The sequence below is a fragment of the Phasianus colchicus genome, chromosome 25, assembly GCF_987193195.1.
Source record: "Phasianus colchicus chromosome 25, bPhaCol1.hap1.1, whole genome shotgun sequence".
Taxonomy (NCBI): domain Eukaryota; kingdom Metazoa; phylum Chordata; class Aves; order Galliformes; family Phasianidae; genus Phasianus; species Phasianus colchicus.
The window spans coordinates 4759218-4772704 of NC_143460.1; the positions used below are offsets into that span (position 1 = coordinate 4759218).

Sequence of the window (13487 nt, forward strand, 5' to 3'; positions counted from 1 at the left end):
GTGGGTAAAACAAGGCAAGACAAAAATCCAATTGAAAAGCACAGAGCTTCAGCAGATTAGGAGCCAAAAGCAAATGCAGGTTCCCAGTAATAGAGGGTTTTTCTCTCCTGTGCATGAGGAAGTGCCTGCTCAATGGGACCCGTGGCTGAGGGATGCCAAACCAGTGCTGTGCTCGTGGTGGGAGCATGGGAGGGTCCGAGCAGGAGTAAATGGGTGCAGCCTGTGTCAAAGCAGTGCTGTCCCAACTGCATTTGGCAAAACAGCCCCCTGAGCAGCTCTGCAAGGGCAGAAAGGGACATGTTTGGGCTTCAGCCCCATGTTCTTCTTAGTGCTGCTCCTTCCTCACCCTCGCTCAGAAAGTGAAGGCGCACATTGGCAGCCACAGAGATGGCAGGCTGGGAGTAAGCAGAACCCAGCAAGGGAGCAAAATCCCATTTCAGGCACAAGGAGAATGAGGGCAAGGAGTCCCACCGGGCTCACGTGGGCTCTGGCATCGCCTTTCTGCCCAGTGCAGGACGGGTATGAGCATCCCACAGCCAGGAGCTGGGAGAGGCAGAGGAGGCAGTAGGACCAGGACTCTGGGGCAGGATGAAGATGATGCAGAAGCTGGGTTTGTTGCTCCCTTCCTCTTTGCAGTGGGTTAAAAGACTGAGGTGGGGAGGGAGGGAGGAGGAGGGGTTATTAGGTGGGTTTGGGGGGCGTTTGCTGTTCTCCTTTGGGGTGATGGTGACCAAGTTGAGTTTGTCCTTGGAGAAAAGCTGGAGAATCAGGGGGTTGCTCTGGGATGCTAGGGGTGAGGTGGGAGCATCAGGAGCCGGAGGGTCCCATTGACAATCTCAGTCCCTTTAAACCTTAATTCTGTTCTTGCTGCATCTGAATTATGATGTCCTTCCCTGGATGGGACTGCAGGACTGGGATGACCGCCCTGGGTCAGCTGCACTGCTTTCTGGCAAAGCACACGGTGCTGCCAACCCAAACGACCCCAACCCCTGCCCCTCCTCCTCCTGCTGCCACTGCTGCAAAGCTCGGGATCGATGCAGGTATCAGCGTGACCCACTTAAGTGGCTTCCTATTGCTTTCCATTTATACCATCCATCCACTTTTGGCTTCGGCCGCAGCCTCCCAGGAGGGTTAGTGCTGATGGCAGTGGGGTCAGGACGCTGCTCATCCCTAGGAACAGGAGGAGGTCGCAGTGCTGCACCCCAGGCTTGGCCAACCCCGCAGCACTTTGGGGCAGATGGGGAAACTTTGCCATCGATTCGCCATCGACTCTCCTCGATCGCGTTACCTCCGACAGCCCATTCAGCAGCGCCGCGAGGCGCCGAGGCATGCCTCCTGCTAAACACCCATCTAAACCCTTTTTTATTTTTCTGAATCAGGCTAAAAACTCCTGTGCTGGGTGTGGGGAAGGTGGGGAGGGCTTGGATCAGACCCAGGTGATTGCAGCCTGCCTCGCTGCGGAGCTCATTTTTGCCCCATCTGTCTTTTCCTGCTGTCGGACTGGCTTTGCAGCAGCTTTGAATGAGCACCTGTGATGGGGGAGCACTTGGTTCCCTCCATGCAGGGATGGCTGTGCTCAGCTCCACTCGTTATTAAATTGCTTCCTGACCCGGGTTAATCCGTAGCTGATTAATTTGGGCTGGGTATCAGAAAGGTTTCATCCGTCTCGTGGTGTGGACTGTACGTTCTGGGTCCTCTGTTAATCTGGTTTATGTATATGTTCCATATATATACCCTATATATGCGTGTGTACATCCTATATATATGGAAAAATCAGAAGGGGGGATGTACAGAGGGAGGCTGGCAGGGAGGGTTGCTTCCATCCTGCACCAGGAATCCAGCCTGCAAGTTTCCTCCTGAGCATCCTTCAATGTGGGGCTGCTGTGTGGTTATGCAGCATGTAGTGATGTTGTGGGTGGGGAAACTGAGGCAGGGAAGAGGCTGGGGCTCAGAATTTGGTGGCTGCCAGTTCAGCCCAAGCGTTTCTTTGGTGCAATTAAAGGGTTTAAATGTCAGGGCTCACCTTAACCTCTCCTTTTAAAAGCAAAGGTTTCTCTGTGCATGTGGGTGTCACAGACTTTAGGTTCACTGATACCAGGGTGTTTTGTAGCTCCTTTAATTATTTTTGGTTCCTTAGCATCAGTGCTGGAGTCAGAACATCAAGGAGTGAAGGTTTGTGTTGTGCTCACTGTGAATTCCAAGCCTCCCATGTTCTTCCCTTCCCAAAATCCTTCCCTGGTGCTGGTTTGGAGGCACTTCTGATTTGGGGCTTTGCTGATTTAGGGGCACATCACACAGTGCTGAGGTGTATGGAAAAGTCACCCCAATATGTCCTGAAGATGCCACAGAGTCAGCCCAGCCCAACCCAGGAGCCACACAGCTGCAATTAGCGCTGCACCCCAGCTAATTAGTTCTGCTAAAAATGAAGAAAACTAGCAGGGGCTAATTACTTCACTAATTTGATCTGTGAGCTGGAGCTTGGGTCTGGCTGGTGCAGAGCAGAGCACAGCAGCTTGCAGAGATCTGTGCAAGCATCACTTTGTTCAAGAGCTGGGAACAGTCCAGCAAAGTCCCCCTGCAGGTCCGTCCTGCCCTCCTGCAGCAGAGCCGTGTGTGCAGAGCTCTGCAGCCACGCTCTCTGGATGCCTGCCCTGGCTGCAGGACGCCCTCGGGAGCAACGTTGTCCTAAAGGATAAATCCCAGCAGATGCCAGGAGCTGCTGCTGGTGGGATTAGTGGGACGGAAGCGTGGGAGGAGGATGGGGCACCTGGCTGGGGGTAGGGAAATCCTGACACATCCCCAGTCCCCTCAACTGAGCACAGATTGGTTAAAACTCCTTTCTGCTGATAGATTCCCAGTGTGGAGGGACTCTAGGGGTGCAGAAGGGGATGTGGAGGATGACAAACCAACTCTGAAGTCTGGGAGATGCTATGGCCCGTTTCCATTGCTGGCTGTAGGTGCGGATGCCCAGACCTGAGCTGAAGATGCCCCAACCTGTGGGTGCTGAGCTCTCCTATGGGACGCCTTGTTTTAATGTGCTCATTAACATCATGGATGGAAAATAGCTTTGAGGACAGAGCAGGGAGCTGGGGGAAATGGAGGTGATCGGGTCCCACGGGAGCAGTGCTGTGCAGGAGCTGAGGCTGTGGGATATGGGCAGGAACGTGCCCAAACACAGAGGTCTGGGGAGGAGGAGGAGGGTGTGGGCTCACCGGTGAGAAGGTGGGACACAGCCCTATGCAGAGTCACCCAGCAAGGTGGGACACGTGGCAAAGGATGCAGTGGGGTCAGGAGGAGAGAAGAAAAATCTCAGCTCCTTTGGTGACTCACGGTGACATCCCACGGGGCCGTTCCTTCTCCCATTGCTCGGGGTGACAATCTGATGGCACCGCTTGTCCCCTCTCTGCGTTGTCCCTGTCAGTGATGTGTGGGGCTGTGCTGGCTGCTCCTTGTCACATCGGGGGGGTCAGGGGTGTTTCCCACGTGGCGGTGGCACTGCAGCCATCCCCTCTTGAAAAGGAGCCCACTGCATCCGTGGCTGCAGGCAAGAGGTAGGTGGGCGCATGGGGATGCTCCAGCCCTCGGGCTTTCTCCCCTTTCTTCTTTTTAATGCTGTTGGTATATATGAATGCTAAACAAGCCCGACCACCTGCTCTAAATCTCTCTCCTGGTGCCAGCAGTGCTCGGTCCCAGTCCCCCTCTCTGCCTCCCTCCTGGGCACCGGCTCAGACCTCACCACGTCACCGACCAGACCTGTCCCTGCTGGACCATCCGGAGCATTATTGGGGATTAAAGGTGGCATCCGCCAGAAGGGACTGTCCCTCCCCCCGGCGAGCAGCTGGGGGAAGGAGGTGGGGGGCCTGGGTGCCCCCTGTTCCCCCTTCCCAATGGACCCCCGGCGCTTTGTAGGGCAGAGCAGGTGCCTTTCCCCGAGGCGACGGTGGGGCCGAGGCTCCAAACCACATCGGATGCTGCCAAAGCCCATCCCTGGCGTGTTGGGCTGCCAATTATACAGTGAACCAAATAGAGGAGAGACTTCTAAATGACATTGCCTGCTTTATCCCAACGGGACCTTTCAAGGGTATGGCTGGTGTTTGGTTTTTGTTTTTTTTTTTTCCTTTTTCTTTCTTTTTTTTTTTTTTTCCTCTCTCTACACGTCCCTCTGTGTGTTTAACAACTCTCCTTCCAGATGCAGAGAGCACTGGCACCTCCATGCCCTGCGTGGGTAAGTTGTAGGTGATGGCGTGGGGGGGGGGGGCTGTGGGAGAAATCACTGCACGTCTCATGGAGCAGAGGGGTGATGGGGAAGGGGTGGGGGGAGGCAGTTCAGCACCTCTGCTTCTCTGTGGGGACCTCAGAGAATGCTGTCACTTGCCCACGTGTGTGAGGTCTGAGTGGGGATGGGAGCAGAGCTGGGGGACGTGTGTGGGGATGTTGGTGTGTGGCTGCAGAAGGGGTGGTGGACACCACACACCCCATTTCCTGACTTGCCATCGGGTTTTGATGGGGAAAACGCAAGCTCTCTCTCAAATGACCTTTGTCTCTTTCAGTTTCTCTGTCTTGTTGGTGTTTTTTCTTGTTGTTTTTTTTTTTTTCCCCTTCCCAGCCAGGGATTTTGGATGAAGCGTATTAGTTAATCAGATTCTGAGAAGCAGATGTTAGGTGATTTAGGAGGAAAAAACGAGACGACTTTCTAGTTGGAGCCTGGAGCGCGTGTTGCAAAGCGTGTGGCTCTGTTCTTGCTTGGAGAGATTGCTTTGTGCCTTTGGGAAGTGCCATTAATTTGGTCTAAATTTAAAATGAGACAGAAGAGGTGTTCTGGGCTCTGGAACAGGTGGGACACTGATCTCTGAGTGTGGGGACAAGCAGATGTCAGCATGCTTTGGGGGTCTGAAGGCATTGAGAGGAGGGTCACAGACCTGCGTTGCCTGTCCAGGTCCCCGATGGCTGCAAATGGGGCTAAAATGCATGGAGGGGAGCTAAGAAGTGCCATTCAGCTTCCTGCTCTTTGCCTCCTGAGGGCTGGTGCCAGGGCTCAGTGTGATCTGCACATGGGCTCCAGAGCAGAGCCAGATCCTGAGCTATCACAGCCTCCTCGAAGTCTCAGGCTGAAGAAGTGAGGGCTTGGGAGTCTTCTCGCACACTTTTAGGAGTTAAGCACCCTTAATGCTTTCTAAAACCGATATCATCTCACGGTACTGACTTCAGATGCAATTTCACAGTCAGCTTAAGCTGCCCTAAGATTGCTTTGATGCTGAGTGAGGCTCCAGGGCACAGGTTCCCTCCTGGGCTGCAGCAGGGGTGAGGTGCTGTGAATGTGAGGTCAGATCTCCTCATTTGTCTTCTTTGTGCCTTTTTCTCCCTCCAAATGAGCCAGGCTGGGTTGTTCTCAGCATCCTTCATCCCAGCCTAGCTGCTGATGCTGTGTGGACACAGAGATGTGGGCTGCCCCAAAGCTGCATCTCATCTCACTCACAGCAGCTTTGAGCTGCCGAAAACTCGGGTGTGAGCTGAACCCATGGAGAGCTGCAGCACCTTGGGTTCACCTTAACCCTGCCTGATTCCATCCCTGGGCTCAAGGACTCAGTTCTGGGGCTGCTCATCTTTGCAGCGGGACTGAAACACACCGCTGCTTCTCCTAGCTCTATTTTCAGCTGCGTTGCCCCAAATGCTCCTCTCTCAGTGCTTCCATGTAAGAAAATGGGTACAAAACCAAAGCTCCAGGGAGATACCCACGAGGAGCCCTGCTCTGTGTTTTTCATTCAAGCAAAGAGAGATGGACACCACTGGCTCCTGCATGAAGTTCTGCTTTTGAGCTTGCAATGCTCATAGGGAGGATTTGTAGCTAACCAGAATGCTAACATCTCCTCCAGCAGATTTGGGTTTATTTGGGTTTCCAGCTTGTCCCAGCCTGGACAGATAAGTCCTATCCTAAGGGAAGTGTGGGGAACAATTTGGAGCCCCAGTGGCTCAGGCTCAGTGAGGTGGCTCAGGCATCACTGTGTGCTCAGAGCTCCAGTACAGGACTGGTCCCCACGCGGAGCTGGCCTGGATTGCACTGCTATTCCTGGCAATTGAGGGCATTTGGGTTTTTCAGTCCCTCTTGCTGAACTTTGCCAGGTAAGAAAGCCAGTGTGCCCTTGGTGATTAGTGAGCACGTGGAAAATGGAGCAGCAGTGCTTGTGTGTATGACTGGAAAACACGTTTGGGAGGGGAGAGAGCTGAGTGGGGGAAAGGAGGGGAAAATAAATGGGTGTAGTGGCCAGGATGGATGCATTTTGGGTGTAAATATTCCCAGGATTTCTCCCTGTTAACCTCAAATTGGTTCACCACCCACCCCGAGTGCTGGATCGATACAAGGAGTTCCAGTTCTGCCCCTCCTCGTGCACAACAGAGGAGTTCTCCAAGGCTGATAGATGCTTCCTTCTCCTCCCATCCTGCCTTCCTTGTGGTTGGCACTCCTCAGAACCTCTCCTGACCTCTGCTTTGGGAATTGCTTCCCACATACCAGGTCACCCAGCACCTCCAGTTTGACCAATCTCAGCTGGAGCAAGGCTGTACCAAACAAAGCTTGGGGTGGGTGGGCAAAACCTGGGTGGGACACCTGGATCCTCCCCCACCTGATGCTGCTGCTTGACCTTCTATCCTTGGGTGCTGTAGAAATTGAGAGGTTTAGTGATGACAACGAAGCTGTGCCAACAGGACCTGAAAAAATACACTGGAAGTACAATGCAGATGAAATTCAGGAGTGTGTTAAGAGACGCAGGGTTTTCTGACCTCAGGCTTGTTTCATTCTCTTCGGTCGAGCAAAGTGAGCCACATGCACAGTTCATCTGTCTCCCTGTCTGTTTGCTTGCAGATTCTCATAGCGTGGGAAAGAAGCAAGCTGCCGGCATTCGACCCGGGGATTTATGCTGCTAATCTGATTAGTGTATGATGGACGTGTCCAGTTGGAAGGAGATGGAGGTGGCACTAGTCAGTTTTGACAACGCTGATCAGATCGTGGAGGATCCCTGTTATTCAAACGACCTCAGCCCCGCCAGCCAGTCGCGGAAAGGCCATCCCAGCTGCGCCAACCTCCTCTCCAACTGGAGAATCCTCATCAACAGTGAAAACGCCAACAATGAGACCATTTTCTCCAGGTTCTCTGCTGAGTTCAGCGAGCACCTGGTGGGGGAGCGGGTGGGGATGGAGGAGGGGGACCAGCGAGTCATCATCAACATCGCTGGGCTGAGGTTTGAGACACGACTCAAGACCCTCAACCAGTTCCCGGAGACCTTGCTTGGTGACCCAGAGAAGAGGATGCGTTACTTTGACTCCATGAGGAATGAGTATTTCTTCGATAGGAACAGGCCCAGTTTTGATGGGATCCTGTACTATTACCAATCGGGTGGGAAAATCCGGCGTCCGGCCAACGTACCCATTGATGTCTTTGCTGATGAAATCACTTTCTATGAGCTGGGTGACGAAGCCATGGACCAGTTCAGGGAGGATGAAGGGTTTATCAAGGACCCTGAGACTCTCTTACCAACCAATGACTTTCATAGGCAATTCTGGCTGCTCTTTGAGTACCCCGAAAGCTCCAGCGCGGCCAGAGGTGTAGCTTTGGTCTCTGTCCTGGTCATCGTCATCTCCATCATCATCTTCTGCATGGAGACCTTGCCAGAGTTCAGAGAGGAAAGGGAATATAAGTCCACCCAGGAGCTTTCTAAGAATACGACGGACACCTTGCTGGCCCACAGCACCTTCACAGACCCTTTCTTTGTCATAGAGACTGCCTGCATCATCTGGTTCTCCTTCGAGCTGTTCGTTCGATTCATCGTCTGCCCGAGCAAGACCGAGTTCTTCAAGAACATCATGAACATTATTGACATTGTGTCCATCATCCCCTACTTCGTGACGCTCACCACCGAGCTGATCCAGCAGAGCGAACTCAACGGGCAGCAGAACATGTCCTTGGCCATCCTACGGATCATCCGCTTGGTGCGGGTCTTCCGGATCTTCAAACTGTCCCGGCACTCCAAGGGGCTGCAGATCCTGGGGCAGACCCTCAAGGCCAGCATGAGGGAGCTGGGCTTGCTCATCTTCTTCCTCTTCATCGGCGTCATCCTCTTCTCCAGCGCCATCTATTTTGCGGAAGTGGACGAGCCACAGTCCCATTTCTCCAGCATCCCCGATGGCTTCTGGTGGGCCGTGGTCACGATGACGACCGTTGGCTATGGTGATATGTGTCCCACCACCTTGGGGGGGAAGATCGTGGGCACGCTGTGTGCTATTGCAGGAGTGCTGACCATCGCCCTGCCCGTCCCCGTCATCGTCTCAAACTTTAACTATTTCTACCACAGGGAGACGGAGAATGAAGAGAAGCAAATTCTGCCCGGGGAAGTGGAGAGGATACTCAACAGTGTGGTGACGGGCAACGACAGCATGGAGTCTCTCAATAAGACCAATGGGGGTTACCCTCGAGACAAGGCCAAAAAATGATGCTTGTTTCCGTGGCAGAGCTGAGCGCTGTCAGGTGGGGGGTGGGCTGGGTAAGGCATGCAACATCTGCAAGCTGTTTTGTTGTTGTTTTTATTTTATTTTAAACCAAATGTGCTGCTGCTTTTATTTATTTATTTATTTATTTATTTATTTTCTAGACGTTTTTCAATCTTTGATTTCCCGTGGCTGTTCAAATAAATACCACCTTTCTTATCTCTCTTCCCTGCCCACCGGTCTGCTTTTTATTACTTGATGCTCATCTGTTTGACATCCATCTTTCCTGACCACAGCATCAGAGCACACTTCCCCCCCATGCATGGAGATTTTCCCCCATTTACTGAGAGGCAAAAAGGGGAAAAAATACAAGAAATGCTTTCTCTGGTGCCACCCAGCTTCCCAGGGGCAGAGCTGGTCCCATCCCCCTGCTCTTCTCAGTGCGTTATCAATGCTTCCTCTGCAGATTCAGTTCCATGATCTGTGCTGGTGGCACAGCAGGGTGGACGATGATGGATGGGACGGAGCCAGTGTGTGCAGGGATTTAGAAAGTGAGGGATGAGGACGGGATGCAGCTGTACAGCCACCAAGGAAGGGCTGTGGCTCAGTGCCCGTGGGGGTTCTGGTGGACCAGCTGAGCTCTGAGAAGGGCAGGGGGGACTTTTAATGCAAACAAACATTCGACTTGTGGGTTATCTGGTGCACGAATGCCCTTTGGGACCAATCTCCGTGACCTTGTAGCTTTTATTGTCACTTATGTTGCTGCAAATGGAGCACAGAGTAATGAGGGCTGACGTTTCCTGACAGCTTGGCTCTGCATTGTAAAAGGCACTTCTGGTTTTCGAAAACGTGCAAATTTCCATAGGCACTTTTGAAGGGGAGAAACAGAAGCAGATCATTATGCTATTCTCTCTAAGGCCAGCAGGTTTTCTTCTGACAAAAACATTTTGTTCCAACTTCCCTGTTTCGGTTGGCTTTTTTGATGTTTCTGCCTACATTAAAATCACAGCTTCTCATGCAGTGTCCACGCATCCGCTTTGTATCCCACATCTGTTCTACTCCATGTCTCATCTCCTAAACGGTCGGTGTGATCATTATGCAACGTGCCAGCATCTCTGGTTTGCAGTTTCATTCAGAAAGGAGTGCTGAAAGATTATTTCTTTATTTATTCTCATTCCCAATCTGATGTAAAACGTGAGTTGGGGCGTGCTGGGATTCTCCCCCTAGCAGAGCTTCTGCACCCACCTATCCCAGATTCTGCTCTGCTGCAGAGCTTCTGCTTGGAGGGCTGGACTTCCTACAACCAGATCTTTTTCATACCAGGCATCTGCAGGGACAGCTGGAGAGCAGCACTCTGAGAAACCCCCAGCTCCTTCCCAGCAGTTTTACCACATTTCTCTTTTTATTTCATAGCAGAAAGCGTTGAGCTTTCAATGCTCTTAGGGAGAGTTGACATATTTTTCATATTTTTCAGCTAGGACCATCTCCTCCTTCCTTTGATGCAAAATTTCCAAGCAAGCCTTGGGGCATCCTTTTGGCACCGCTTATTTCCACGCTTCCCCTATGCACAGAAATACAGTTTTGGAACCACAGCCACGAGATGGCACTCCAGGACAGACATTTCTTAGACATAAAAAGTACGACAGCGGTCCCAGTGTTTGTGCTCCCCACTCTCATTCGTGCCTGATGATGCCCGGGGTCTTGGTCCCACCAGGGCTGCTGAGCCCTGCTGCATTGGGCTCATAACAGTGGTAGAACAATTGGCAATGGAGTGCTCTAAGCTGTAGAAACTGAAGCAAGACTTCCTCTCTACACATGCACAGCTGCGTGCAGAAGATTTGCAGTCTGTTGCTCTGGGGTGGGGAATTCACCTTCTGGATGGAAATTGAGATTTTCCACTATTGCTCATGTGACACAATCCCAGTACAAAGCCTTCCTATAAGCCTCAGCTCCCAGCAGCCCCAGTCTTGTTCAGTTGTCCCAGTGTTCTGCCACCACCTCGAAGCAGCAAGTGTATGATACCTCCCTAAATCCTCCCCTCTTATCACCAATAAATGTGCAGCCACCGACTCCACATCATCAGTATTTTATTTGCATGCAAGCAAGGACACCTTACAAGAGACCTCTTGCTGCTCTAACAAACACAGTCGTGCTCTGGTTGAGTGCTGTCATCTCAGCAGATCTAAATAGCCTTGGCCAGTCCAACACGGTTGTTGGCCCGGTCGAAGATGCTGTAGTACACTCTGATGAAGACATCTCCCAAGATCCAGAGGTCTGCAGAGCTATTCTGGAAGCTGCTCATGCAGGTTCCTTGGTCGTTCTGCATTTGAGCCAGAGAAAGCAAAAGGGGAAAATGTGGGTTAGCAGCTTTTGTTGGGTTGCTCTGGAGGCTCATGGCCATCTCTCATGGGGAAGCCAAAGCCTTGAGAGCCATTGGAGAAAGTAAAAGGACATGGAGACTGGCTTTGTTGCCATGGTTCCTCCTTACCTGCTCGGTGTAAGCCAAGGCAGGCACGGGATACTGAATGCCACCGATGACAAAGACAACATCAGGCATGGAAAGGACGTGGCTGCAGTTCACATTGTACTGCAGAGGGCAGAGGAAAGAGGCTCTTAGGTAAGAGGCAACACGTTGATGGGGCACAATGGGGGGGGATTTGATTGGGTTGGTGTAAACTGGAGACTGGGAGAGTCCCGTGGAGGTCTCTGTTGGAGCAGCAGGGGTGGTTTGCTGCAGATTTGGTGCGTCTGTGCGTGGAAGCAGGCATGAAGCCAGGTGTGTGCCAGGCTGCATGTAGCACTAACAGAGGAGGACATGGACACTCTTACCTCTCCGTACGAGTTCTGATTGGCCCCGACTGCACTTTGGATGTCATTAATGTCTGAGGCTGGCCCAGCCACAAGAGATGTGCCAGTGTCAATGATGGCTTGGCAGCCACTGCTGCAGGCAATCTCCTGCTCGTTCACGATGATGCTGGCAGGAGAGAAGGAAGAAGAGACAAGGCCTTGCGTCCTGGTGATGCTTTCAAACACAGTCCCAAGGGAACAGGCTTAGTGCAAGAGAAGAACCAGTGGACGAGAAGCATCCCCAAATCAGGTGGGAATCACCAGAGTACAGTGGGGTTTGGTCCCTTGGCCTTCTGCACCATGGTGTGTTATGCCAGCAGAAAGCCTATGAGGCTCATGGGTCTCTTGAGAAACAAGGGTTAGAAATGAACATAAATCAGCAGTCGTTTCGTTACCTGTCCATGGAGATCTGCCAGTAACCTTGGTAAGAGACAGGAATCCAGTTGATGGAGCCAGTGAAATAGGAATCATCAATTCCCCCAAAGATGACTGTGCTCCCCATTGTCTCACTGGATGACACATGAAAGAAAAACACCAAAGGGGTTGCCAGTGTATCTTCAGGGCTGTCACCTTAAAACAAGGGGCTGTGGGTGCCATGGATCAGATGCTGTCTGTGACACCACGGTCACATTCTCATTGCTGGGCACCAGCAGGGCCATGGCACAACAGCAGCGTGCTCCCCTGTCCCTATCCATCACGACACACAGACAACAGCCAGATAGCATCAGTGGCAATGGAGGAGCTGGGTTGCCCAGCGAGTGCAATGATCTGAACCAAAGCCACTTGCTACCTCCCCCAGCCCTCAGGACTGACACATCTTACCGGGACAGATAGACTGAGAAGAGGTTCTGCTCCAGTAAGCTCTCATTCATCATGTTATCAAAGACCGGAGTGATTCCATCAGCAGCCAAACTTGGGTAGCCCAAGCCCAAGATCCCATCAAATTTGACATAGACAAAGAATTGGCCAGGCTCAGATGTACTCAAGCCAAAGAGCTGGTTGGTGTCCATCAGTGATGCAACCTAGGGATGGGGACAACGCTTTTAGCTCTGAGACATTGCAGTGCAGGTGAGAATTGGGTGGAGGAGGCACAGAAGAAGGCACTGAGATGCCATCGTGACACTTACAGTGACGGTGTCGCAGCCCACGGTGCCCTCCATGTCACCAGTGCCATAGTGAATGGACAGGTTCTGCCCTGTGCTTTTGTAGGTGGAGGACTGCGATGGGTTAAACATCTGATGGCTTTCTAGAAGGTAAGTGGGAAACCAAAAATGAAGATTTTCAGCAAGGCTGAGCCATAAGGATAGCGTGGGAGTCGGAACCCTGCTGAATTGCTGTTTAGACCTGCCATTTATTACCCTGCTGCAGAAACAATTTAGCTGTGAACATTTGCTATACATCCCTACTGCATCCTAATGCCAGGGATCTCTAGGATAACCCCTCACTCCTTTGGGGAGATAGGGAAACTGAGGCAACACACACAGCCCCATGGAGTAGAACGCTTAGCAGCTCCCACACCCCAAACGCTCATCCCGTCAGCATGTGGTGCAGATCCAACTGGACCCAGAACCTCACTGTGCTGCCCTCTGATCCCTGAGCAGTGCCACCCCAAAATCTGGGTCTGTAGCTATAAGCCCAGGACGTGTTGCCCTGCCAAAACGGGGCGTCCTGCCCATTGCTACTTACGGCAAGCTGGGCTGGTGCAGGAGACAGAGGGAACCCAGAGGTTGGAGGAGCCGGTGTCGAAGACCACAGTGAAGTCCTGAGGTGGGGTGCCAATGGAGATGGTCCCGTAGTATTCCATCTATGGGATAGGATCAAGAGATGCTTTTAGGGCATAAATTGGGCATGGGTCTGCCCCAGGTTTGCAGCCTTCTATGCGTGCATGGGAATACTCTGCTTGCAGTAGAGCTGCTGGATGGGAAGAGGTAAAAGATATCAACTTATGGGGGAAACCCCTCAGGATTTGGTCCGTGCATGGTGCTGTCACAGGGATGGGCACGCCACAAGCCACCCCTGGGTTTCCCTGCTGTGGGTCAAAGCCAGCACTCACGTCCAGGGTGTTCAGCAGGGGCTCGTTGACCACAGTGAGCACATCAGGAAAAGCATGCAGGAATTTGGTGCCGATGTCGTAGTGGTGATGATGGAGGAAGCGGTGCAGC

General features: G+C 52.4%; 2 protein-coding genes across 2 annotated transcripts; one reads left to right on the forward strand and one right to left on the reverse strand.

Moving 5' to 3' along the window:
* Window positions 1–6867: 6867 nt before the first annotated feature.
* Window positions 6868–8529, forward strand: KCNA10 (potassium voltage-gated channel subfamily A member 10). The gene has a single exon (XM_031605938.2). The coding sequence runs from the start codon at window positions 6934–6936 to the stop codon at window positions 8482–8484; it is 1551 nt and encodes a 516-aa protein (XP_031461798.1). The 5' UTR covers window positions 6868–6933; the 3' UTR covers window positions 8485–8529.
* Window positions 8530–10622: 2093 nt separating this feature from the next.
* On the reverse strand, window positions 10623–13454 carry LOC116237051 (embryonic pepsinogen). The gene is made up of 8 exons (XM_031605975.2): window positions 13379–13454; window positions 13012–13129; window positions 12453–12571; window positions 12148–12347; window positions 11721–11834; window positions 11308–11452; window positions 10967–11065; window positions 10623–10798 (listed from the first exon to the last, which is right to left on the reverse strand). Exons 2-8 carry the CDS (start codon window positions 13127–13129, stop codon window positions 10661–10663), a joined length of 933 nt encoding a protein of 310 aa, XP_031461835.2. The 5' UTR covers window positions 13379–13454; the 3' UTR covers window positions 10623–10660.
* Window positions 13455–13487: the final 33 nt, after the last annotated feature.